General features: G+C 39.9%; 1 protein-coding gene across 1 annotated transcript in view; it reads right to left on the bottom strand.

Moving 5' to 3' along the window:
- The window catches only part of LOC122809196, a 640,703-nt gene that overhangs the window by 245,961 nt on the left and 368,800 nt on the right, over window positions 1-25,942 (bottom strand). The window contains exon 9 of the mRNA XM_044080502.1: window positions 12,320-12,383. Within this exon, the coding sequence (XP_043936437.1) occupies window positions 12,320-12,383 (64 nt within the window). The remainder of the gene's footprint in view (window positions 1-12,319; window positions 12,384-25,942) is intronic.

Below are 25,942 nucleotides of genomic sequence, written 5' to 3'. Positions count from 1 at the left end.
TGGTGGGAGGGGAGAACAAGATCTCTTAAAAAGTCATTTTGACTTGTTGGACTGTTCTTGGTTTTGGGATTTTGAGAATTCTTTTTAGAAATCCCTAGCCATTTCTTCTTAAAAATCTGTTTGTCTGAATTTTGCTGAGACTGTTTAATTCTGTTTCTGTCAAAACTGGATGAGAATATAGAAAATCTCTTGGAAAATTCAGAAAGGGAGGGTAGAAAAATCTTAAGAGATGCCATGGATCAGCTTCCCCTTTCAACAAACCTTTTTGATCACCTCTGAAGTAGAGGGGCCAAACACTAAATCTCTATTCAAGTGAGAATTTAAAATCTCATTTTTATCGTCTGGGAGGTTCTGAGAATGTAGCCCTGTAAATCTTCTTAAAACAATACCAGTTGCCATAGCCTTGGAAGAAGTATCAAAAGAGTCATACACACAATGCAAACAATGAGTAGTGACATACGCAATAGAAGAATCAACTTATTTAAAGTAGATTTGTCCTCACAATACGAAACGTCAGATAAAATATTCCTCATATTTTCACAATTTGCCACACCAAACTTTAACAAATGAGCCTGACAATTCAAAATTCTGAAAATCAGAGCTGCAGAACTGTATACTTTTTCCTATACCTATCAACAATTTTCCAATCCTTATCAGAAAGAATAGGATTAGAATGAACTAAGTGCTTAGCAGGAGTAGGATCAACTAAAGCTTTTGCTGCTGCATCAGGTTTGGGACCATTTTTATAAAAATGTAAAAGAATGAGGAACTTTCTACATCCTGTTTGCATTTTCAAGGGCAACTATTTGACTATCAGGAAAATTGTAGGCAGTAACACACACATCCTCTACAGTAGACAGAACAAGAGAAATTGATGTATGTATGTAGCATTTTCTGTGGAAATGAGAAACATCAGTGTTCTTCCACTGAAAACACTGGCACATTCTAGCAACAGTCTCAGTGAAAGAGATCTCCCCCAAACAATCAGAATCAGAAACTGACCTCACCTTTGAATCTGAATCAGAAATCTGTGGGGAAAATGTACTGATCCTTGCATACTCCTGTTCAGATTCAGAATCTTGAATCTCCAAGAAAACAAGACTCCCTCATTCTTTTATCTGAAACTACTTTGAAAGAAGGATTAATAGCCCAAATTAAAACCTAGGCCAGACCCAGTAGGCTACTCCTATCCAAAGAAATTTGAGGAGGAGTACATACATTCTTGGTTTTCTGTTTCTTTTTTAAAGTAAAAATGGGACCAGCTGTGCTACTGTTAGCAGAAGCTGCTTCCCCAGGGGTTGGCACAGCATTCTGACACAACAGATCCACAGTGGCTATATATGCTATAGCAGAGGGATCTGGGATAAAAGATGACTGGTCTGAGGTAGAATAAATGGTCACAGCAGCGTCACCCACCTGCTGTGGTGGCAAAGGCTGTTTGCTTATTTTTTCTTTTTGAGGCTGGAAGAAAGACTGACTCTGGGACTGGGATGTGTGTGGCCTTACTCGAGGCACTCCTTAAAATGGAGAACATTGATATCTGTGCAGTGACTGAAACCTGGTTCAAGGCTCCAGGCAGCACCCCTGCATTACCAGGCTATAACTCATACCATACCTTTCGGCCATCTAACTTGGACCGGAACACCAAAGGCGGAGGTGTGTCCATATTCATCAAGGATATCCACACCTCCAGGCTAGTTGCCCAACATAATGCATCCAAAAGCATCCAAGTGCAACTAACTCTGGGTAAAAGTGCAATCCAAATTGTAGCTTGCTACAGATCCCCTACTATACCCCATGATTCCCACTCCTCTTTTATTGATATACTAGAAAATATTAGGGTTCAACCAAACACCCTAATAATGGGAGATTTTAACTACCCCACCATTAACTGGGAAAACTACTCATGTACCAACTCCTTTGCTCAACACTTTCTAGAATTCATAAATTCCAATGCCCTGGAACAACTTATCCACACCGCAACCAGGGGCAACAATATCCTAGACCTAGTCATTACCAACATGAGTGACCAGTGTTCTACACCTGAAGTCAACTCCTTGTTGATCAGATCTGACCATAAGCTAATCACCACAGATATCCACATCCGCCCCCACCCCCCATCAAGGAAACCACTGTAAAAAATTTCTCCAAAGCCAACTTCATGCTTAAGACAGAAGTGGCAAACTTCACGGCACCCATGCAGATGACCAATTCAGTTATGACTGCTGAATCCTACACAAATGCACTCTATAAGCACTTACACGAGTGCATGGATTGTGCTATCCCAAACAGAACAAGTACGCTATCCTCAAAAAAAAAGGAAGCCAATCTAGTCGTCCCCTGCTATAAGCAAACTCTACAAGAAGAAAGAAACTGTTGCAAAAGTGAGTAAAATCCCATGAGTCAAGGAGCTCCCTGGTCAGCCTCAGTAAGAAGCTAAGATCCCTCATAAAATCCTCCAAAGCTAGCTACAAAAACAAGATTGCCACTGATTCTAAGGACAACCACAAAGCATTCTATAGCTATGTCAAGAATCTCAATGGCAACACCCAGATCTGCTCTGAGTTACAGCACAATGGCACAAAAATCACTGAACCAACTGATATCGCCAACATCCTGGCTGATAGGTTCTGTGCTAACTTTACCCCCCTCTCACCCCTAAAGAGTCCATAGCTATACTAGAAAAATGCAAAGTCCCTGCAATCACAACTGCACAGGTAAGGATTGCACTCTGCAAAGCCAAAAACACAGCATCCATGGGACCAGACAACATCCCAAGCTGTGTTCTACATGAACTTCAGAATGAACTGGCTCCCCACCTAAGCACCATACCTCTCAACTGTACTCAATTTCTCGGTAAATACCGGTTTTGAGGGCAAAATATCGGGGTGCCAAGAATTCCTGAGTGGCTCCTTTAATTTACAACTTTCTCATTTTTTTTTTTGGTCCTGACATCATCACGTGCAGCCAGTCATTCATTAATTTAAGTTGCTGCAGAGTCGGTCAGACCACCAGCCAGGCAGTGCACAGCACATCTTTATTCCTTCAGCCAGGTAAGGCAAAAAAAAAAAAACTTGTGACTAGGTGCATTAACTGTCTCATCTATAAGTGAAACGGTAACTTATGGCAGTTCTGTTAAGCCTGAAATAGAGGACACAGCAGCTTACTTGTCTAAGTTGTCTTAACCTTATGTGCAAAGTGCGAACAAGAAATCTTTGCTTACATTGAGAATAAAAAGTGTGTGTGCATTCATTGTCAAATGAGAAACAGTACAGTCTGCAGCTGTTTTACTTTCTTTGCTTCAAGCATACTTGTCTTATGTGCGCGGAGTTGTGGACAGTCATTCTGTTAAGCTGATAAACAGAAACGTGCTGCTGAAACCTTTGCTTGCATATTTGTAGAAACGGCAGCCAACTGAAACCATTGCTTATGACAGTAATTCTGATAAGTTGTGTCATGTTCTGAAACCTTTGCTTGCAGCCTTGCAATTGCATATTTGTAGAAACAGCAATCAACTGAAACCATTGCTCTTCGCTTGCATACTTATAGAATTGGGCGGCTGAAAAAACAATTTTGTGCTGAAGCCTTTGCTTGCATATTTACAGAAAATGGCAGCAAACTGAAACCATTGCTTAAGAGAGAAACGGCAATAATTCTGTTATGTGCTGAAAACCTTTGCTTGCATATTTGTAGAAACGGCCAGTCAACTGTTGAATTCTGTGTTCTGTTAAGCTGAAACCATTGCTTACGAGAGAAACGGCAGTCTGGCGGCAATTTTGTTAACTGAAACCTTTTTGCATTCTGATAAGCTGTGTCCTGAAACCTTTGGTTGCATGTTTGTAGAAACGGCAATCAACTGCTGAAATCTTTTTGCATAACCAATGTTGATTTAATATTACAAAGGAAATGCGATAGTTGATTTATGAGGGACTGGAGGTGGAGAGGAAAAGGTAAACATGTTAGCTTTAAGGAATTAGTGGATTAAAGAAAGTCTAGCTTGAGTTAATGATAATATATGGAAGATAAGTGGTGAGTGACCACATTTTGTGAGATGAAGGACCAGTTTATGATTTATAGTTCTGAATTCTGAATCGTTGTTAAACCTTGGGAAAAGGAAAAGTTGTGGTAGAAGTGCATAACCCATTCAGGTGTTGGGTGGAGTGTATGGATAACTTACCTATGCAGTGGCTCTAGGATATTTATTATGGGCTTGTAAGGTGGTGAGGTAAATTAAGTATTTTGCTGTTATAGAAAGAACACTGACCATAGCAAATCCTTTTATTGCTGAAGTGTAGTTTTATTGGGAGCAGAGTTTTTTTTTTCAATTATGGCCTAGAGGTATTTTTTGTTTGTTTTTTGGCTGAGGCGTTGATATCTGCAATTGTTGACTTGCCCATGATTAATGTTTTAATGTGATTTTCTTAAATTTATTAATTATTATAAAGTACAAAAATCAAACTAATGTGTTAATAAATTACATGTTCATGCAAAAAGGCATAGAATTCAGAATTTTATTGCCCAACTAATCCAAATGCTTGCATTTTATGCCAGCTTCCCAAAAATGAATTTACCTTTTTCCGGGTATAATATTGAAGAACCAATTAAAAATTAGCATTATGCAACTAAACAAAAACTGATTTTGAAACATGTTTACTTATGTTTCCCTGTGGGGAGGTGTGTTATCCATATAGATAGTGTGTTGTCTCCAGGAGTGGATCTAGGTGGATATAGACAACGGAAATTAGAATAAAGGATGTGAAATGAGCCTGAGTTGCTACCAGGGATGAAAAACAAGTCAGAAACATTGACTCATATTGGGGGCACAGATTGAATCCTGGAGCAAGACTTCCCAATATGCTGGTTTTTACCTTATTTTGGTGTTTCTCTTTGAGAAAGATCACAAACTTCTGTGTTGGTATTCAGACTGAGAAGTACTTCAGTTGGGATTTTTCTGTTGTATTTTTACCAGTGAATGATAGAGCTGCCTTAACGTGGCAGTGAGGCAGTGAGAGAAAAACTCTATGACTTGTTTAATGAACATGTACAAAATAGGTGTGTAATCTGTTTAGTATTTTAGATTCAATGAGTGAGATAAGTCAGGAGGGCACCACCTACTGACTCTGTAATCCTGCTGGAAGGTGCTCACATAAGGAGTGACAGGCATTAAAGGGGCATGACTAAGAGGAATATTTTTAAGGATACATATGACCCTGTGGAAGGAGCTACTACTGCATGAGCCTGGGGAAGGAGCTGCTACTGCACTGCACTTCTATTACGTTATGTATACTTCATAACAAAGATTATATCTTAAAAGAAGAATATAGTTAAGTGTATAAGGTACTGGATCACTTCCGGTCTGTTAAGCATACTTTAGAAAGGTGTGTCTGTGTGTTTGTGTTTGTGTGTGTGTGTTTGTGTGTGTGTGTGTGTGTGTGTTTGTGTGTGTGTGTGTGTGTGTGTGTGTGTGTGTGTGTGTGTGTGTGTGTGTGTGTGTGTGTGTGTGTGTGTGTGTGTGTGGTTTTCTGGCAAATCAGTGAGAACTGAATTCACTAAATAATGATAGCCATTTAAGTTTCAGTCTTCCTACCTTTCAGGGAATGCATGGTGATATAAAACATTTTATTCTAACAACATTTCTAAGATTATACAAGCAATGTTTAAAATATGTCCCTGCAGTTTTGGGCCTTTGTTCCCCCTCAACAAATTTTGGCTTGTTCCTGATTTCTTGTGCTGCACAGTTCTTCAGGGGAAAAAGAAGTTTAGTGTTGCTTATGGAAAGTCTACTTGCACTATTAGTAGCACAACAGGTAGTATACTTGCTTTTGATGCAGAAGGCTGTCGGTTCTACTCCCACAGTATGCAGATGGATTGCTGATACTGTACTGTGTTGTACTTTAAAGGGAGTGGATGCTGCAGTCCCTTTGGAGGAGTTACCTAGTAGCTATGAACCTGTTATACGTTTGCCATCCATTCCCTATTGAAATATTACTAGTTTATCATTTTTTTAATGTAACATAAGCACTTTATTCTTCAAGCACAGCAGGCAGGCACTTTACTTGTAGATGAAACAATGAAATATAAAGTTGTTTGCTAGCAGCAACCTCTTCATTAGTTACAGATCTCTTTAATGTGGAATTATTTAGATGAATTACTTCTGTAGAGATTGTGCTTATTTACTAATACTGGTGGACTGTTGAAGTTTGAGTAGACTTTTTTGATGAAAATGTTCTGAATTGGGCAGTTATGTCATTACTGGTCCATGCATTTTGTTTCATTGCTTACTGGAAAAATGTTCAAAACAATAAATTTAAAATGTACTCTAACAAGTGTGCTGTATTATACAAGGAATGTAAATTAATACAGTCAGGAAGGTGTACCAAAGAGCACATGTATGTTTCATGTGCAAGGGGCCTGGTCTATATTACATCATCAAATGCTTAAAAAAGCGAATGATTAAGCGACCCCATGTAAGCAAAAGCTTACAATGTCAACCCCCCCCAAAAAAACAAAAATAAAAACAAACTTTTAAACATTACATAAAGTGGAGGCCTCCCCCCCACACCCCCAAACATGGGGGGCTGTGCCCCCCCACACCGCCCTACTTAAATATACCAACTCCAAGATCGCACTACAGTGCTGAAAATGGCAAAATAATGGCAACAGCCAAATTCTTTCCCATTTTGCCTTTTCGTTCTTTTATGGTTGATCAAGACGCATTTGACAGAATGCGTCTTCGATCACATAATAGGAACCCCAAGGTGCCTATGATTTGACAAAAGCCCAAAGGTAATCTTTATCCACCACTGACCAGATACATCTTCTTTGAATGTGGGTTTCAATGCTGTTTCAATGAATGTGAGTTTCAAGGGCAGAAAAGATTTAATGCCAAGTCTAGTTTCAGTGTGAGACTATATTGCTCTGTTTAGCATATGTCTATTAGTCTTTGTGCTATAAAATGTAAAACAAAAGTTTTAAATGAAATCCAAATAATCATTGTAGAAGTAAAGCAGTATGCACATTACAATGTTTATGGTAAACGGGGAGAAATAGCCAAGTAATGGGACATTGGAATGGCTATGGGGGACTCCGGGGACATATTTTTTCGGTGTTCTTCTGATTGAGTTTTAAAGTCAGTATCCCACAATTCCACTGGAGTGGGTGTGGTCATATAATTATGTGTGCAAATGTTATGTTAATCAGTGTACAGATTTGTACCTATTCTTCATGGGGCCATGTCCAGATTTTTGAAGTTTCCAGGTTGAGAGGTATGCTAAGCACCATGTTCAACCATACCCTCACATCAGGCTTTAAACCCACTGAATGGCGTACAGCAATAGTTACACCACTCCACAAAGGGGGAGCCACCATGGACCCCGGGAACTACCGCCCTAATAGCCTGACGAGCCTGGTCTGCAAGGCCATGGAATGTATTATCATGCAACTCAAACAAAGACATTGGTAACCTCCAAACTCTGAACCCCAGCCAGTTCGGGTTTGTGAAAGGCAGATAATGCCTCCTAAACTTGATTGACTTCTTTGAAACACTCACCAAAGCTGTAGACAAGGGTAAGGCAGTTCACACAGCCTATCTTGACCTTGCCAAGGCTTTCGACACCATCCCCCATTCTGGAATTATAGATAAACTCATTAAAATGGGTATAAATCCTTACATCACAAGATGTGTCGCCAACTGGCTCACTGAAAGAACCCACACTGTAAAAGCTGCAGACTCCAAATCTGGTTTCAAACCAGTGACAAGTAGAGTGCCACAGGATTCAGTCCTGGGTCCTCTCCTGTTTGGTATCTACTTCTCTGAAGTACAGGCTAACACACACGGCCTCTGGCTGATGAAGTTCACAGATGACTGCAAATTAGGTGTCATAGTCGAGTCCCCAAATGACATGGACATCCTACAGAAGGGCCTCACTGAGACAGATGCCTGGTGTCAGAGCTATGGCCCCAAGCTCAATGGCAAAAAGTGCATTGTCATTCCCTTTGGAAAAAACTCTGTACCCATGAATTACCACATAGGCGGCAGTCCACTTAATGCCGAAGTTGTGATAAGAGACCTTGGGACTCAGGTGGAAAGTAGTCTCTACTTTGATAATCATATCGCCACAGTAGTCAGGAAATCCTTCTATGTGGCACACCTCATCACGAAAGGGTTCTCATCCAGAAAAAAAGAGGTCATTGTTTCCCTCTACTCGGCTCTCAGACCCATTACTGAGTACAATGCCCTTTTTTGGAATGTACCTCACAAGGCATCTGCAATAGCTGAAAAGGCCTCAAAAGTACCTCACAAAGAGGATTACTGGACTAAAACAGATGCCCTATGCTGACCATCTCAAGAAACTCCAGCTTTACTCAGTAGCATATCGCCTACTCCGAGGTGACCTCTGCCTAACATAAAAAGCTATGTCAAACCCAGAGCTGTTGGACTTGCTACATCTTAAGAAATCCCAACCCCTCCAAGATACATGCTCTAGGGACCTAAACCTTGTCACCACAATAAACAGAACATGATGGAGGGATAGATTCCTGTCCCAGAGACTTCCCATACTCTGTAACAGGCTACCTATCTATGTCAAGCAGAGTTCCTCACTGGTATTCTTCAAGAAAAATCTTGACGAGTGGATGGGAAATAGGAAATTCACCCCAGGGATCACTTCTGTGTCTCTGCTGGACAGTGGCACAGGAAAATAACTTTCTTGGGTGACGTAAGCTATGGAACCTTGCTGGCTAGGCTTACATAGGCCCTTGGGCCGATAGCCTAGTACCTACCTATGAACCTATAAAAATGTTTACAGTTACTTTTTACTACTTGTAAACTGACAGGAAAAATGAGTGGTCCATTTAAAAGTACATTACAGTCTTGAGATAGCCCATTAAAACACAACACTTCTACCTTTAAAATTACCTTCCTGAAGAGGAAACATCAACAAAATTAAGAAAATGGAAGTGTTTTGCCCCCAAAGGGAACCTATCTGCCCAGCAAAGGAAAGCACAAGCCGACCATTGATCCTTGCAAGCTTGATCTTCATCTTCTGCAAAAGTAAATCTGTGAGCTTTGCTCCCAAACTTGTCTTTTAGTCTGCTCAGCTCAAGCTGCTTCACAGTTTGTGTTCACTAAAGGTGCCCTGAAGTTTTAGTAACTAGGCGGATGTTACATCCTTGGCATGACATAACCCACATAGTTAAGGCTAAGTAAGGCTACTCCTGCAACGATCAATATAATGAACTAAATGTTCTTTTTTGTTTCAGTCTAAATATATCCCAACACAGAATGCAGTACTACCACTTAATAGCACCCCTTGGCATCTTGCACCTGGGAAAGCTATCAGCTACTTCCTACCCTAACTACTTCTCTGTTGGTAATGACTGTCTTATTTACCTCCCTAACAGAGGTGTGCAAGCACTGCTTTATCCCCCCTTCACTACTCTTACTAGCACCTCTCTGGCCTATGTGACTAAATGAACCGAAAACATTTTGATTGTACACACAGCTTTCTGCTCCCATCCCACAGAGAAATATTTTACTTCATTCTAGCTATCCATATTATAGTATGTTTTACTAGAGCACTGTTGAAGCAACATCTCTTGATACAATTTAAATATTTCTCAATGTGAATATCTAAAATGTATTCTGTTTCCATACGCACAACACTTAATATTGCCAATTAGTTAAATAATCCCCTTACAGCAATGATGAAACACTTGTGCAAGCATTATAAACATAGCCAGTATCAGAATGATTAAAATCAGGATAACTGGTACACTCCATTTAATATACTCATGTGCTACATTTTGTTGGCACCACCTTTCAGCTTTACTACTGCTCATTCTGCCTAATACTTCCTCATTAAACAATAATCTCAGCATCTCCCCTTCCTGGATGCAAACAGTAGTACTTCCCCTCCACTTAGCCTTCCACCTCTCTATTAGTGTGAAGTATTACCCATCTGATCTGTTTTTAAGTTCTGCGTTTTTATGTATAGGTAGGTTACTGAATTATTTTTATGCCCAAGCTGTCTGGCTGGCTCTTCCACAACTCTGTAAAAACTTGGATGTGGACTACAGGCAACAGTAAGGGCTATACTCTATCACTTGGAGCCAGCCAAACTGCTACAAGTGTTAATCATGCGTTTGAGGTTCAGTGTTCAGGCCCTTGGGTTGTTACAGAACACTGAGTCAATAAAACATGGATTAAAGGTGTCTTCCCTTGTCTAGCTGTCCTGGTTTATCTTACACAGTTTTATGTTTTCAAAACTACCTAAGTTGTAAGAAAGTCTTTTCCATAATTGTGGAATTGGTTTGAGTTTGATAATTTACTTCTTGAGCTTGTTTTTTAAACTGTAAACAAGAGTTTGTGTTCTTATGTTTGTAAGTGCTGGGATTTGACTGCATCTCTAGATTTAACAATAACTTTAGTAGTTCATCCTTAAAAGCTTTATAAGATATAATTACTTCACTTTGTTCATTTCTATAACGAAGTGAAAACAAGCTTAATCACTTGCATCTTTGAAAATAACTCACATCTTTTGCCAAGGGAATATGTTTTATGACTTTCACAGATTCAGGTTTCTACAGTTGACTACTGGGGTTCCTATTACGTAATCGAAGTTTTACAACTTCGAACACCATATGGTCAAACCCATATGTTCGAAGTTGTAAAACTTCGAAAACGTTAAAAAAATAAATAAATAAATGAAAAATATAAAACTTACCTGTTTTAAGCAGGGGGGCTCTGAGACCGCACTATAATGCGGTACAGCACAGAAAGGTAAGATTTCCCTTTACTACACTGTAGTGCGATCTCTGAGTTGGTATATTTAAAGAGCGGGGGAGGTGTGAGGGTGCAGGGGGCTTGCCCTCTTGCTTAAAACAGGTACGTTTTTTTTTTTTTTTTTAAGTACTCGAAGTTTTACAACTTCGAACATATGGGTTTGACCATATGGTGTTCGACGTTGTAAAACTTCAATTACATAATAGGAACCCGACTACTGGCATGGATATAAATTGAGTTTACATTATAAAATAGGTCTCACCTAAGTTTTGTTATGTTTTACCAAGTTGCAATCATCTCTTAAGGAGATGGTTGCCAGCCAAATTCCTAGATGTCTCAGCTTTATAGTGTTAACATATACTTCAAATTAAAAGCCAGAGGTATTATTACCCAAGGTCCTTAAATTCTTATACTTCTTTTAAGAAGGATCTATCAAGTGTAAGTAGATGTCTTATAGTTGATTTTCCAAATGACGTTACTTGACACTTGTTTGATCTAAAATGTAAGTCAAACTTACTAGCACAAACTGCAATGTCCTTCAGGTAAGTTGCTGATGACATTCATGTCTTCCTTAGTTACAGCAACAAAGCCCACCTTACAGTCATCTGCATACTTACTAATCCAACATGTAGCAGCAAACACTAGGTTAAACAGAAATGGTTCCAGTACTGAATCCTGGGGAACACCAAGGTGGGTATGTACTCAGAACTTGTTTCTTGTTTGGTGTCATAATGCATTCTTGCTACCAACCAGCTGTCAATCAATGAGTTGCATATATACTTTATTAAAGCTTTGCATATTGAAGCATGGACTTTTTTGTCAAATACTTCTGCTGGTTTTGGAAAGATCATTCCAGTAGCTGATCCTAAATCCAATGTTTTAACTAATTTAATCATAAAATGCAGCTAAGTTTGTTAAATTAGATCTTGCTGCATTAATCCATACTGGTTTCTGTCAGCAAAGTCATTACTATTACTTCAGTCTTTTAATAATTCCATATGTACCTTTTAAAGCAATTACCAATTAATGAAGTTAAAATGTTTGGTCTATAATTCTGTGCACCCTGCTCTTGTTTTTAATGGGAGTGATATCCAGTTTATTTCCATCTGTTGTGGACATCTGCTTTCTTTAACAGCTTATTGAATATTATGTATAATATGGAAGGCAGCTCTTGGTAAATGTTTGTTATTAGGGTTGGTAACATTTTTGAGTTCAATAAAAGTTTTTCCAACTACTTTCTTTAATGATTTTAAAATTAAAACAACAATTATAGGTGGGCATATGAATCTTCAACTGATACGTCTTTACTAGTTACTTTATGGTCCAAGCTTGGATCTAACAAGTTAGAAAAAAAATAGTTGACTTAAATGACCATTCCTTCTTGGGTCTGCTTTGTCTAAGTATATGTAAAATTACTAATACTGCTACGATAAAGCAAAAAAAGTGAACTAGAACACATCACTGCCTGCACTGCACTCTGTTTTCATATTCACTGCATTTAAATGTGTAAAACCAAAAGAAAAAAATTCAACTCACCAGCAATAATAAATGAGGCAAATTATGACCAATAAAGGCAGGATAAAAGCTGCTATGTGTAACCCTGGGGGGAGAAAAAAGACAAAGTACGATAAAGTAAAAACAGCAAGAAACAATACATACAATTTACTATACAGACAGTCTACTCTGAACTTATTTAGGAATAAGAAACCTATATCATACAAAGTACCATTAACAGGCATACAGTACTTGCATGTTACATACTTCAAACAAAAGTTAAACGTTAATTACTTTCTCCAGGTACTCCAGTTTCCTCCTACCTCAAAAGATGTTTTGTTTGACTGTCAATACTAAATTATTGGTATATATGCATATATATATATATATATATATATATATATATATATATATATATATATTATACACACAAACACAAAGCCATACTCAAGTCATCTGGAACTCTCGGCAGTCCCTGCAACTGTGCCCCCCTCAACCAAAATTTCAGAGCAAAAAACAAAAAAGTCTTCCATAACGTGTAGCAAACAGCTTATGTAAGCTCCTTCTTACAGTTAGTAAAGCTCCTTCATACAATTTACTAACACATTAAGGCACCAAAGCTTAAAGTGTTAGAAACTGTAGTGATGAGCATACACAAACTCTGTGCTACAGGTACTAATTACATTAACTTAAGAAAAGTCACGAGATCACCCACAGCTTCTTAAGTGAATGCCGGTACGCAGCTTGCATTACTTGACTACTCATGTTATCAGAATAAGCTCCTCCATGCATAACTTTGCAATCATTTCTTCTCAATGAACAAGATCATGCAATACCACTGCAACTAATACTTTATGCTCTCCCCACCACACACTTATCCCTTACTTATAAATACTGACTCCAGAGACGAGCACGCAACTATGACCAAAAAGAATTTGCAAACCCTGTGCTGTAGTCACATAAGTGTATGACAGTCAGATATTGCACTACTCAGTGAAGTGTGCTTTTCACTAGTAACACCTCACATACCGATCAGCTGCCTGTCTGTTTGATAAAATGCATACAAACTGTGAATATGTATATGTGTGTGTATCTATATATCTATAAATACACAAACACACCCATATACATATATATATATATATATAGAGAGAGAGAGAGAGAGTTGGATCTACTTCACAAGCTCTAAGTTTCAAAACTTAGAACTGAAAATGGTTGAGACCATAAGACCAAAGTTTTGAAATTGTAATAAAAAAAAAATAAAACAAAAAAAAAAATTTTTTTTTCACATATTTGCAAGATGGGGGGGGGGGGGGGGGAAGCCACCTTGTACCCCCCACACCTCTTGCTAAATAAATATATCAACTCCAAGATCGCAACACATTGAAGAAAACAGTAAATTCCCCGTTCCATGCTGTACAGTGATCTCCATTCAAAACGTCTGAAGTTTCAAAACTTTGATCTTATGGTTCCAACCATTTGCAGTACGAAGTTTTGAAACTTCGAACTTGTGAAGGGAAGCCATCTATATATGTGTAGATATATATATATATATATATATATATATATATATGTATACACTCACACACACACACACATATATATATATATATATATATATATATATATATTTTTTTTTTAGATCGCTGATGATCTTTGATCCACAGAAAATATATCAAACAAGTTAATTTGCAATCGCATTATATCTGTGATCACCTAAAATTACTACAAGCTATGCTTTTACATGTATGTGGGAGGAATTCATTCCCTACACACCCCAATGTGGGGGGTCTACCTCCATACCCCCTGGAAATTAAGTATGCTTACGGTACATTCACACAACTATGGAGAAAGAGGTTAAATGTGTGCCATACACATATGTATGTGTTTGTCTGTATGTATATATATATATATATATATATATATATATATATATATATATATATGTGTGTGTGTGTGTGTGTGTGTGTGTGTGTGTGCATATATATCTTTACACACATACACATATGAATTTATACTAAATCATCAAGATTTCTGAAACTTGAAATTCATATGGTCAAGACCATAATGCTCCAGCTTCCGAAAACTCAAAATTAAAAGAACAAATCTATGTTTCTGTGGGGGGGGGGGGGCATGCCACCCTGCACCCCCCACACCTCTGGCAAATTATATATACCAACTTCAAGATTACACTACAGTGGGGAAAAGGGTAAAATTCCTGTTGAACCACATTTATGTGGATCACAGTACAGTAGGGATCGGGGCATTTACCCTTTTCCCCACTGTAGCATGATCCCAGTGATGGTATATATAACTTAGAGGTGTGTGGGTGTGCTTGGAGGGCTTTTTTTTTTTTACTTTCGAGTTTTCAGAAATTTGATCATATGGTCTCAACCATAAGAATTTTGAGTTTCTGAAAACTCAGTGATATATATAAATCCATACATAAACACACACGTCTATACAGAGAAAGATTTAAACATGTAGATAAGATAAAGATAATTCAGAATTATTAACATACAACAGCTTCTGTATGTCACTAATAAATTACTGCTATGACTTTTGTAACACTTATTGCGCCTCCTATTCTTTGACTAAGAAGTCACTGCTGTGGTTTATACGAAAGCCACAGAATATTCTAGTACATAAACAGCATGTCTGAGGTTTCTTCTGAAAAAAAAAAATAGTACACATTTTACAACTAATATGAATGCTTTAGCGCTCCATGTACTTAAACTGTAAAAACTATAAACAGATTGCTTCAGTTTAGAAAAAAAAAAATAAAAAAAAAAAAAAAGATTTTTTTTTTTTTTTATAACAAGTGCTTTAGTTCTGCCTGCATAAACTGTACCAACTCTTCAAACTGGAAGAGCCAGAACAGCTGGTTACTTCCCTGCTCCTTATAACAGCTTTTAAAAGGAACTTTCATGTACTGTAACCTATCTTTAACAAAATCTCATAATTCATAGCCCTGTCTCCTATGTAACAGGACCACTGCCATCTATCATCACAAGCTAAGTGGCTCCACATAAAAACAACATGCAGATGTAATACTAAGATCACATATTTCCAATCTAATTAGAGATGAAATATTTAACCACGTCTATAGTCATCTACTAATTACACAGTCCAGCTACATACAACCTGTCCTATTAAATCACAACAGAGCCTCACTCCACATTCCTCAGAATAAATCAGTGATCACTTCACCATCTTTGCCCCTAAAGTGCTAGAATCCCTTTTGTCACACTGAACAACAGGCACAACACCTTCAGAAAAAGGTTTAAAAACATCTATGGAAGGTGGTTGCTTGCAAATGCTTTCTCAACTACACTCTGTGCTAGCATCTTACCTCCTAAATTCTTTTAAAACACTATCAACATTTCTGTGATACCCATTCAGTGTTGGAAAGTACTAGTTCCATACTAACTTCTTCGAAAACACTGAGTCCTTACAGAGATTAATATATTCAAACTCCCTTTTCTTGTATCTCATTCCCCTTCAACTAGTATCCCCTTACACCCTCTTAGTCTGTACTTCAGATTCTCTTTGTCAGTCTTTCCCCAGTCTTTGAGCTATGTTTACAGAGTATAAATATTTTTTAGCTAACCACAAACAGGTCTGCATATCTGTAGCTATTGATCTCTCTGTTCATAAATCTACTACTATTAACTAAAACATAATTCTGTATAATATATACTACACAACATACTTAACGCTACTGAATTTTCAATGAGCTCTGCTCATAGTACAAATGCTATCTTAATCAAAGCATAAGCTAGTCCTGCTTCACTAACCTTGCCTCAGTCATCATTTTCAGTGTAGATCATAAAGAATGTATGCAATTCTACGAAAGATGGAAATGTAGTTTTACTTTTGTTGTATGTACTCAGTACATACTGATAGTAACACCGTCTTACTTTTGTTTGTTGTAGTCAGTCTACATTGCTGAGTCAGAAAACAGTCCAAAGAAACCTAACCAAAACTAAGTTAATTTAAGCAGTATTTTAAAAATTTCTAAAAAATATTCTAAACTGGATGATGCCTAGAATTATTACAGTGGAAAGAACAGCAGTCAAGCGTTCCTTTATTGCATCTGCACTAACCATGCAAAACAGCGACACTGTCCAGCAGAAGTAAGGACAATTAGATGTAAACAAACCAAGCAGTATCAGAGAAACTGATACTTTGCTCAACAAATCCACCTCAGTCAATATCTATTATGTGTAACACGATATACCTTGAATGCTCACTATATCTCAAAAGTGTCTTTCTTAATTTCTGAACCTCTCGTTTCCATGTTCTCCCTTTCTACTTTCCTCAGTCTTTTATGACACAACTTGTCTCATGTAAGTGTCTACACAATATAACAGAGTCATCTGAAAATCTTAAGTTCTCTGCTCAACTTAAGATACACCTGCTAGCCAACTTTTCTTGTCCTGTTTCATCACATATCTCCCCTCTCTAACTATTCCATTTTTCCTCCAACACACCTCTCTAAACAGGCAGATACTTGTGTACTAGCAGACTCAGGTAAATATTATGTCATCAGCAATGTGGTCTCATTGACCTAACTGAAAGAATATTATCAGGCTATTTGAGAGACACAGCTGCACAAGGAAATGTTAACAACAGACAGATTGCGAGGATTACCTATTTATAGTTACAGTTTAACAAAAGTATATTTCACATAGACTGTGAATATTTAATCTGAGAACATGATAATTTCATGTTTGTACCTAACTGGGGAATAATGCAACACTAAAAGTACAGACAGACATGAAACAGCATCTGGCACAGCAACAGACTTTCACTGAGCCATACCTGCTCATGTTAACCAATTTTCCTTTCATTATGTTTACTATCTTATTATATTGTTTGCCCTAAACAGATGACCCATGAGTCAGACCATTATGTATTTCTGATGTCTTACTGTCATAAGTGTGAGATGTAACTGCAAGAATCACAACTCTGAAAAATAAATTGTGAACTCCCTAAAAAGCAGAATAAATGTTTTTTACAGGGAGGATTCACCTCATCTACACTTTGTAAAGGCAGTGTCCCATACCCTTCCAGGTTACATATAATTCTGAGATTACTGTAACTTAGTATGGGAAGGAGTCCAATACTCCTCAACCGTTGACTTAATTCACATTCCCTTTATTCATATTATTCTGAATACTCTTTTTTTCCTCTTTTGTTGCTATGACTTCAGCCAATTTGTTCCCATGTACTGGCTGGGTGCAACATACTGCGGTGGTGGTGCTGCGGTAGCGTTGTCGCCTCACAGTTAGACGTTGCCCGTTCGATTCTCAGTTAGAGCATCTTCTGTGTGGCGACATGCGTGAATGGGCATTCCTTCGTTGAAGGTTGTGCGTTAGGCCCGGCAAGCCAGTACGTAAAAACCTACTGCCAATCATTAGCGGACCGGAGTTCCGCTGTGGCAACCCCTGACTGGGAAAAGCCGAAAGACACAAACAAACTGGCTGGCTGCAACATAAAGGTGAAAGCTGACAGCAGCCCTTGTACTGCTGTTCACATCCCAACCTCTAGTCTACCACCAGAACCCTCAGCCAAGGTAAGTCTGGCTTTCATCCCAGTCTGGGGCCCTGTTGAGAACAACCTATTTGTGCTTGGGCAAGAAATACATGGCCCCCACCCCCAACATGAGGTTCCCATCATTCATGATGCAAGCTATTATGGCATTTCTACTATGATCCTAACTTCTTCTGTTGTGGCTGGCATGTGCACCTGTGTCACTGAAGGAGCTTCCTACACCCCTAACGTGCAAACTGGCACTCCAAACACTCATGCAGACCATGTCTTCCTTCATTGGCTTTGGAGCCTCCAAGCTCTGCACCAGTCTACAGCAAATCAGCCAGACATGGAATCATCACCCCCCCACCCCCCCACCCCCCCCCACACACACAACATGGCTGAGATGGCACATACTCATACTTTCTCATTCTCTCCTGCCTCTTCCATCACCTGAGCCACTATTAAATCTCAGGTCATCTGAATTACAGTCAGGGCTTCAAATCTTTGAGTTAGAGAGCTAGGTGGATACTTTATTTTTGAATGGAATTCTTCAGTGTTTTTAAAACAAATAGTACTGTATTCATGAAGTGTATCCAAGCTACTAGAAAAAAAAATATCTATACACACACACACACACACACACACACACACACACACACACACACACACACACACACACACACACACATACATGGAATATGCCCCCTTCCCCACTGTAGTGCGACCCTGGAGTTAGAATATATAGTTGGGGGTGTGTGGGGGGCACAGCCCCCCACAACGGGGGGTGTGGGGGGTGAAGCCCCCCACTTACTTTTCTTTTACTAAGCAATATTATATCAAAACTTAACAATATCATATGAAATGAAGTGGGGGGCTGCGCCCACCACACCCCCCGATGTGGGGGGCTGTGCCCCCCCCCCAACTATATATTCTAACTCCAGGGTCGCACTACAGTGGGGAAGGGGGCATATTCCATTTTCTTGCTAATAATACTTGTCAGTCAAATGAACTGTCAGTGAAATGAAGTGTCAGTCAAATGAAATTTCAGTGAAATGGGGTCAGTGAAATGAAAGTCAGTGAATTGGAAGTTAGGTGAAATGAAGTAGACCCATATATATATATATATATATATATATATATATATATATACATACACATATACCCATTACATACACAGACATGAATCACTACATACTGATTTAATATAGTCTGTGTTAAAATGGCTTTAAAATGGGACTGGGGCACTGGACTCTCTTAGGGACTGCTAGATTTCATGTAAAGAAACAGATAATATGTATGACACAAGTGACAGAAATGATAAGAGATTAAGTGAACAGTTTAAGCTGTATAAAAAAATCAGCATTTGTAAAAAGCAGGTACCCAATATTTAGCTCCAGAGGTCCACTTTGTGGCAAAACATTGTGAGGACTGCCATCTTTTGCAGACACATACCTTTGCCTATGACACTAGCCAAAACATCAGCACAGTTGAAAGTAAATGGTGAGTTGCATAAAGATCATTCTTGATCCTATCCTCAAGGAGGTCATCTAGCAAGCATTTTTTTCATAAACTGGCCATGGAAGCATTTCAGATGAGTAGTTAGAAGTAGTTAGAAGTCTGAAGCACAAACGTAGCATTCTAATGTGTAGTTTTGCCATGTATATTTGAAGATCTGGACTCTGGCAAGTTGAAAAATTTTGTAATCTCTGCAATATTTAATGACTTTGTCAGCTCTCTCATGCAGTTTCTTATAATGGGTGTCAACCTTTTTTGTCCAGAGATGGACAGAGTCATGTGATGGCATCTCTAATGACTGACTCCAGGGGTGGTACAATCAAGGCTGCTCACATTCCTCCCCCAGGAAAGTGATAGGCCAGCTTAAGCTGTTCCTCATCAGCCAAAAGACATTTCCACAGGAAGGGATAATCTTGGTGGGTGGGGGTTTAATTCATAGGATCATAGGAAGTTACTAGCCTATTGGCCCTGAGACCCTTACAAGCCTAGCTAAAAATTTAGCCCATGTTCCAACATGTCAGCACCCAGTGCCCCTGTCCAGCAGGGACACAGGTGGAATCCCAGGGGTGTATTTTCTGTTCCCCATCCAGTTATCCAGGTTGCATTTAAAAAGGGTTAATGAGGTACTCTGCTTGACGTGGAGAGCAAGTCTATTCTACAGATGGGGGAGTCTCTGGGACACAAATCTGTCCTGCCAACAAGTTCTATTGATGTCACAGGCCAGGTTGAGGTTGCGGGTTACTTGAGTGGAGCTTCACTTCTGGATATGCAGCAGTCCCATCAAGGTGGCAGTCTGAGATTGCTTTGTATGCCAGACAGAGGTAATGTCTGAGGAGTCCGTATGAGACTCAATAGAGAGACAGGGCTTTAAGCCTATCTGTGTAGAGTAAATGTTTGAGGCCCTTGATTCTCCTGGTGAGGAACCTCAGTGGTCTCTCCAGCTGCTGCATGTGCTTTCTGAGGTACAAGCCGAAAGGGGCACTGTACTCAATAATGAGTCTTATAAGGGAAGAATACAGGGATGTTATGACTTCCTTGTCCCTGGATGAGATACCCTTCCTAATGAGGTGGATCAAGTAGAAAGCTACCATACAATCGAGGCAATATGGTGGTCAAAAGTCAGTTTGCTATCAACCTGGGTGCTCAAGTCCTTCAAGACTGATTGCATGCTTAGGACCTTGTTACTAATGTTATAATTTGTGGGGACATCACTCTCCCCAAAGGGGATGATGATGCATTTTTTGCCATTCAGTTTGAGGCCATGTTTCTGGCACCAGTCATTTGTTTGGATGACCCTCTTAGAGGACATCCACATCACTTGGGTAAATGATGACAGCGCCCAGCTTGCCATCATCTGCAAACTAGGTCAGCTACAGCCCACTGGTTTTGGCCTGCACCTCAGAAAAGTATATCCCAAACAACAGAGGTCCCAAGACTGATCCCTGGGGTACACTGCTCATTATGGGTCTACTGCTTGAGGTGGATTCCCCTATTCTGACAAGGTGGGGTCTATCAGTGATCCAGTTTGCTACCTATCTGGTAACATACGGACTGATGCCTAGTTGAGAGAGTTTATCTATTACACCTATGGGGAGAATAGTATTAAAGGCTTTGGTCGGGTCAATGTATGCAGTGTGCACCGTCTTCCCCTTGTCCATGGCTTTGGTGACTGTCTCAAAGATCAAAGAAGTCGACCAAGTTTAACAGGCATGACCTCTCCCTGATGAAACCAAACTGTGTGGGATCGAGTGTTTTGAGGTTGCCAATGTACTTGTTAATCAGGTCCATGATAATCCATTCCATGGCCTTGCAGATCAGTCTATTTAGGCTGATGGGTCTATAATTTCTTGGATCGGTGGACACTCCATCTTTGTGCAAAGGGATGACAGTGGCTGTCCTCCACTTGTCTGGGATGAAGCTGGTACTCAGGATTTGGTTGAATACGGTTCCTTATGGTGCTGCAAGTTCCTGCCTGAGTTCATGTAGGATGCAGCCTGGGATGTTATCAGGTCCCATGGAGACTGTATTTTTTGCCTTTGAGAAGGCACTGATGACTTACTCCTTACAGATAAGGAGAGGAGGGTAGGTGCTACAGATGTTCTGATTTACTGATGGGGGGACAGAGGAGTGAAGTTTTTGCTGAACCGGTCTGCCAGCAGGTTGGCTATATCTACGGTGCTTGTGTAAGTGATGTCCATGACCCCCAGTTCTGAGCAGATTTGAGTGCTTTCTTTAAGACTGCAGACAAATGCAAAGAAGGCCTTATGACTGTCTTTAGTAGATGTGGCCAAATTGTCTTGAAGTTTCCTTTGGAGGGCTTCACTAGTGCTCTTATTTGCCTTGTTCAAGCTAAGGAAAGACTGCTTCTAATTGGTCACCTGCTCCTTCTTGGTCCTGGACAGCAATTGCTTCCTTTTATTATAGAGTTGATTTATTGCAGATGCCCACCAGACAGGTTTATTCTCCCTTGAGGATGATGATTTTGTCCTGTCAGGTATTTCTGATTTCATGCAGCTATATAAATGCTAGTACAGTACTTTGGTGTAGGTCTGGACATTTGTGTCAGTTCCTATAGAGGAGGAGGGGGCTGAAAAGCTCTTTATACCTTCCTCAAGAGGTTGTAATCAGCTTTGGAGAAGTTTTTTCGTTTGACCCTAGCTGGGGGGTGGGGGGTGGCTTCAATAGTGACCGCTTTGTGGTTGGACCTTACCGGGGAGGATGACACTATAGGGATGCTGCAGTGGTTACTCATGTTGATTAACACCAAGTCCAAGATATTATCACCTCTTGTGCGAATGCCACCCAGCTGGTCCAATGCATTTGAACTGAAGATATCATGGAATCTCTGGGCATTTGTGTTTTGGCATTAGTAGTTCTTCCAAACTGTGACTGGATAGTTAAAGTCATCCAGGATCAGGGAAAATGGCTGAATCTTGACAGATTCAAAAAGTTACAGACAGGTGGAGTGGGCATCTTGAGTCAAAGTTGGGGGCCTATAGCTAGCTGTCATTTGAATAGGGGTCTTGTCAATGGTTAACTGCACCTGGACTGTCTCCTGTGCATCATACTGTTTGACCAGCCTGGAGGTGTGTATGTCTTCATAGGTTCATAGGTGTGTACTAAGCTAATGGCCCTGGAGCCTTTACAAGCTTAGCCCATAGGATTACCCTGTCATTGTGCCACCCGACCTTAGTTCCTAGTGACTCTGTCGAGTAAAGCCACTGGCGTGATCCCCGGGGTGAATTTTCTATGTCCCATCCACTCATCAAGATTTCTCTTGAAGAGGGCCAGTGAGGTGCTCTGCTTGACATGTATGGGAAGTCTGTTCCATAGCATGGACAGTCTCTGGGTTATGTGCCTGTCCCTCTGGCATGTTCTGTTGATTGGGGTAATGAGGCTGAGGTCTCTGGAGCATGTGATGTGGAGGGATTGGGATTTCTTTAGATGCAGCATTTCTAACAGAGCTGGGTCAGAAATGGCTTTGTAAGTCAAGCAGATATCGCCTCTAAGTAGGCGATATGAGACAGAGAATAGTTGGAGTGCTTTGAGTCTGTCCATATAGGACAAGTGTTTAAGGCCTAGGATCCTCTTTGTGGGGTACTTTTCCAGCCTCTCTAGTTGTTGCAGGTGTCTAATGAGGTACATGGCAAATGGGGCATTGTACTCGATGACTAGCTTAATGAAGGAAGAGTAGAGGGAGACAATGACCTCTTTCTTCCTGGATGCAAAACCCTTAGTAATGAGATGTGCCACATACAAGAACTTTCTGACCACAGTGGCAATATGGTGGTCAAAAGAGAGGATGCTGTCAACCTGTGTAACTAGATCTCTTATAACGCCTTCTGTGTTTGGTGGACTTCCATCAATGTGGTAATTCAAGGGAACTGGGTTTTTCCCAAGGGGGATGACGACACATTTTTTTTCACTGAGCTTAAGGCCATGGTTCTTACACCAGTCGTTGGACTCATTGAGGCCTTTCCATAGGATGTCAACATCACTTGGGGAGTTAATAATAGCTCCCAACTTGCAATCGTCTGCGAACGTCGTCAGCCAGAGTCCCTTCATGTTGGCCTGGACTTCAGAGAAGTTTTAATATACATTGAAACTCCACCTCCTTTTGCTTTGCTACCCATGGTTTGGGGTCTGAATGTATGATAGAATGAGTAACCTGGTACGGCTGGGGTGCTTTCCACAGCTCTGATCCTGGTTTCTGTGACTGCACAAATGTCACCATCTCCTAGGGTTAAGAATGCTTGCAATGAGTGCAGTTTTATGTTTAGACTCCTACCATTTAGTAACATGGCCTTTAATTTGTGTTTTGATGAAATTTGTTACTTGACTCATTATCTTTCAGAAGCAGTGACATCAACATCAGCTGATTTGTGACAGAACCAAGATGGAACTGAAGCACAGTAACCTGCAACCAGCTAGAGGGTCGCATGAGATAGCCCAGATTATGGCATCACAGGATTAAGAAGTGGTGCTTCACCTTTGTCATACTATGAGGTGGGTGTAGGCCAGCATCAGCCTGATAATGGTCTACTTAAAACATAATTCCCTGATGGTACACTCATGCATTTAAAACACAAACTCCAACTAGTCTTAAAACAACTGCCTGACATCCCTGACCTGGTATAAACTGTTCAAGGATTGGTATAAACAGGCAAGGCAGACTGCCCTCTAATGGAGTCTGTTGGTCCATGCAGTTCTGCAGTCAGTCACAGAGTAATAGTCTCTGGTCCCAAATGCCTTCATCCATGACCAGACAGCTCTAAGGACTCATCTACTGGATTAGGATGATCACCTGTGGACTTCCAATGAGGATTAAAAGACACGCTAGTGCAAGAATCTGTCTACATACCCAGGGTGGGGATGAAGTAATTTCTCCCAACCCCAAGATCCTTGACCCAGGCACCATGGATGTACCAGGGGGAGAACAATGGATATACCTCATAAAGATCCTTCTTTATAAGAAAATTTGACTTGGCCACTCAGTGACTGCACCTGTAGCACTGCTCTGACCTGCCTTAGTTTGTAAGACCCCTCTCTCACCAGTTTCCACATTATATGCTTTTTGACTGCTCATGTACTTTAGGAAGCGGACCACCGCCATTTCCCAGCTTTGGCATCAGGTACCTCAGCTGAACCTCTGGCCCTCATGACAATTAGTCATACACAGCCTGCTTTTTGCTATGCCCATAAGGGCTAATTTGTGTCATGCACGGCAATTTGATGACAACATAGACATTTATTGTGATGCTTAGGCAAGTAAGCAAGATTTTACTAAAGAATCAAGGACCAAGCTGTTAAGCAGTAAAAAACAGACTGGCAGATTCAGAGGCAAGTGAGGGATATATAGTGTGTAAGCCAGGCATGCAGGCATCCCTGAATCTGTCATTTTGATTTAAAACATTCTAATTCTGACTGGTGGAGAAGAAATAATTAGCTCAGGGAACATTAAAGAATAGACTTCAACATCTGTTAAGTCTGACTGTGCAAGTCATCACTGTTATAATAAAATTATTTGTCTTTATGTTTTATTTGTGGATCACTTTTTCCATTTGCATTTACAATATTTCATTCATTTAGAAACTGATTCGGATAAATACCTTCTTGAAATAGAAAACCAGTATGCCCACATAAATGAATGGAAACAGTGGTATTTAGGTATGATACAGACAAGCATGAATTAAGGGAAGGATGTTGAATGCTGTGCACACTGTCCACCAGATGTGCTGTGAGGAATGAAGTCTAAGTTCAAGTATCCTTCTACACTAAGGGATGGAATTATCACCTAACAAGTACAAGATCTGTTCATACGGGTTCCTATTAGAACTCTGAATGCTTGAAACGTCGAATGTCATATGGTCGACACCATATGATCGACATTTCAAGAGTAAGAAGGTTAAACGTAATGGCGCCGTTCAGTGCAAAATGGGAGAATTTCCTTTTCTGCACTGAAGTATGATCTCAGTGTTGGTATATTTAAGTAGACGGGGGGGTGGGGGGTGCAGGGGGGCTTGCCCCCCTGCCTGCACCGTTAAGGTAAATTTTTTTTTATTATATATTCGAACTTTTAAACTTCGATCATATGTTGTCGAACATATGGGATTCAAAGTTTTGAAAGTTCGAATATATAATATAGACCCATTCACACTAATACCTGCAATAACAAATTTAACTGAAAAATTGATGCACACAGACAAAGAGTAGGCTTTTCTTTGAAAGGTGCATTCAGCACATCATACAGCAATGTTTTCTTTGCTTTGTAAACTTTAAACTGATACTTTACGTGGACTGAGTGATTTTTTTAGCAATTTTTGCTTCTACAGTTTTTGTTATGTCTTTTGCCAATCATTAGTGCCCACTAACAAGTCCTGAACTCACATCAGGTTGGACAAGATGGGATAAGAAATAGGGCAGTTATGAAGGAAGTTTGGACATGTTCCATAACCTCATGGCAAACTACCCTTATCATAGCAGCGTAAGGATCTGGCTCCAACCCCCCCCTCCCCCCCGAAGAGGAAGGCTCCCTATGTGTAAGAGCAGCTCCTAATTCTCCCCAGGTCAGGGAACTACTCAGCAGCCATGATGCATCACAGAAAAGGAGGG

This window comes from Protopterus annectens, chromosome 8.part0, assembly GCF_019279795.1.
Source record: "Protopterus annectens isolate FY-2018-M chromosome 8.part0, PAN1.0, whole genome shotgun sequence".
Classification (NCBI taxonomy): Eukaryota; Metazoa; Chordata; order Ceratodontiformes; family Protopteridae; genus Protopterus; species Protopterus annectens.
Note: the sequence above shows the minus strand (reverse complement) of the source record. Positions and strands in the feature narration are given on the sequence as shown.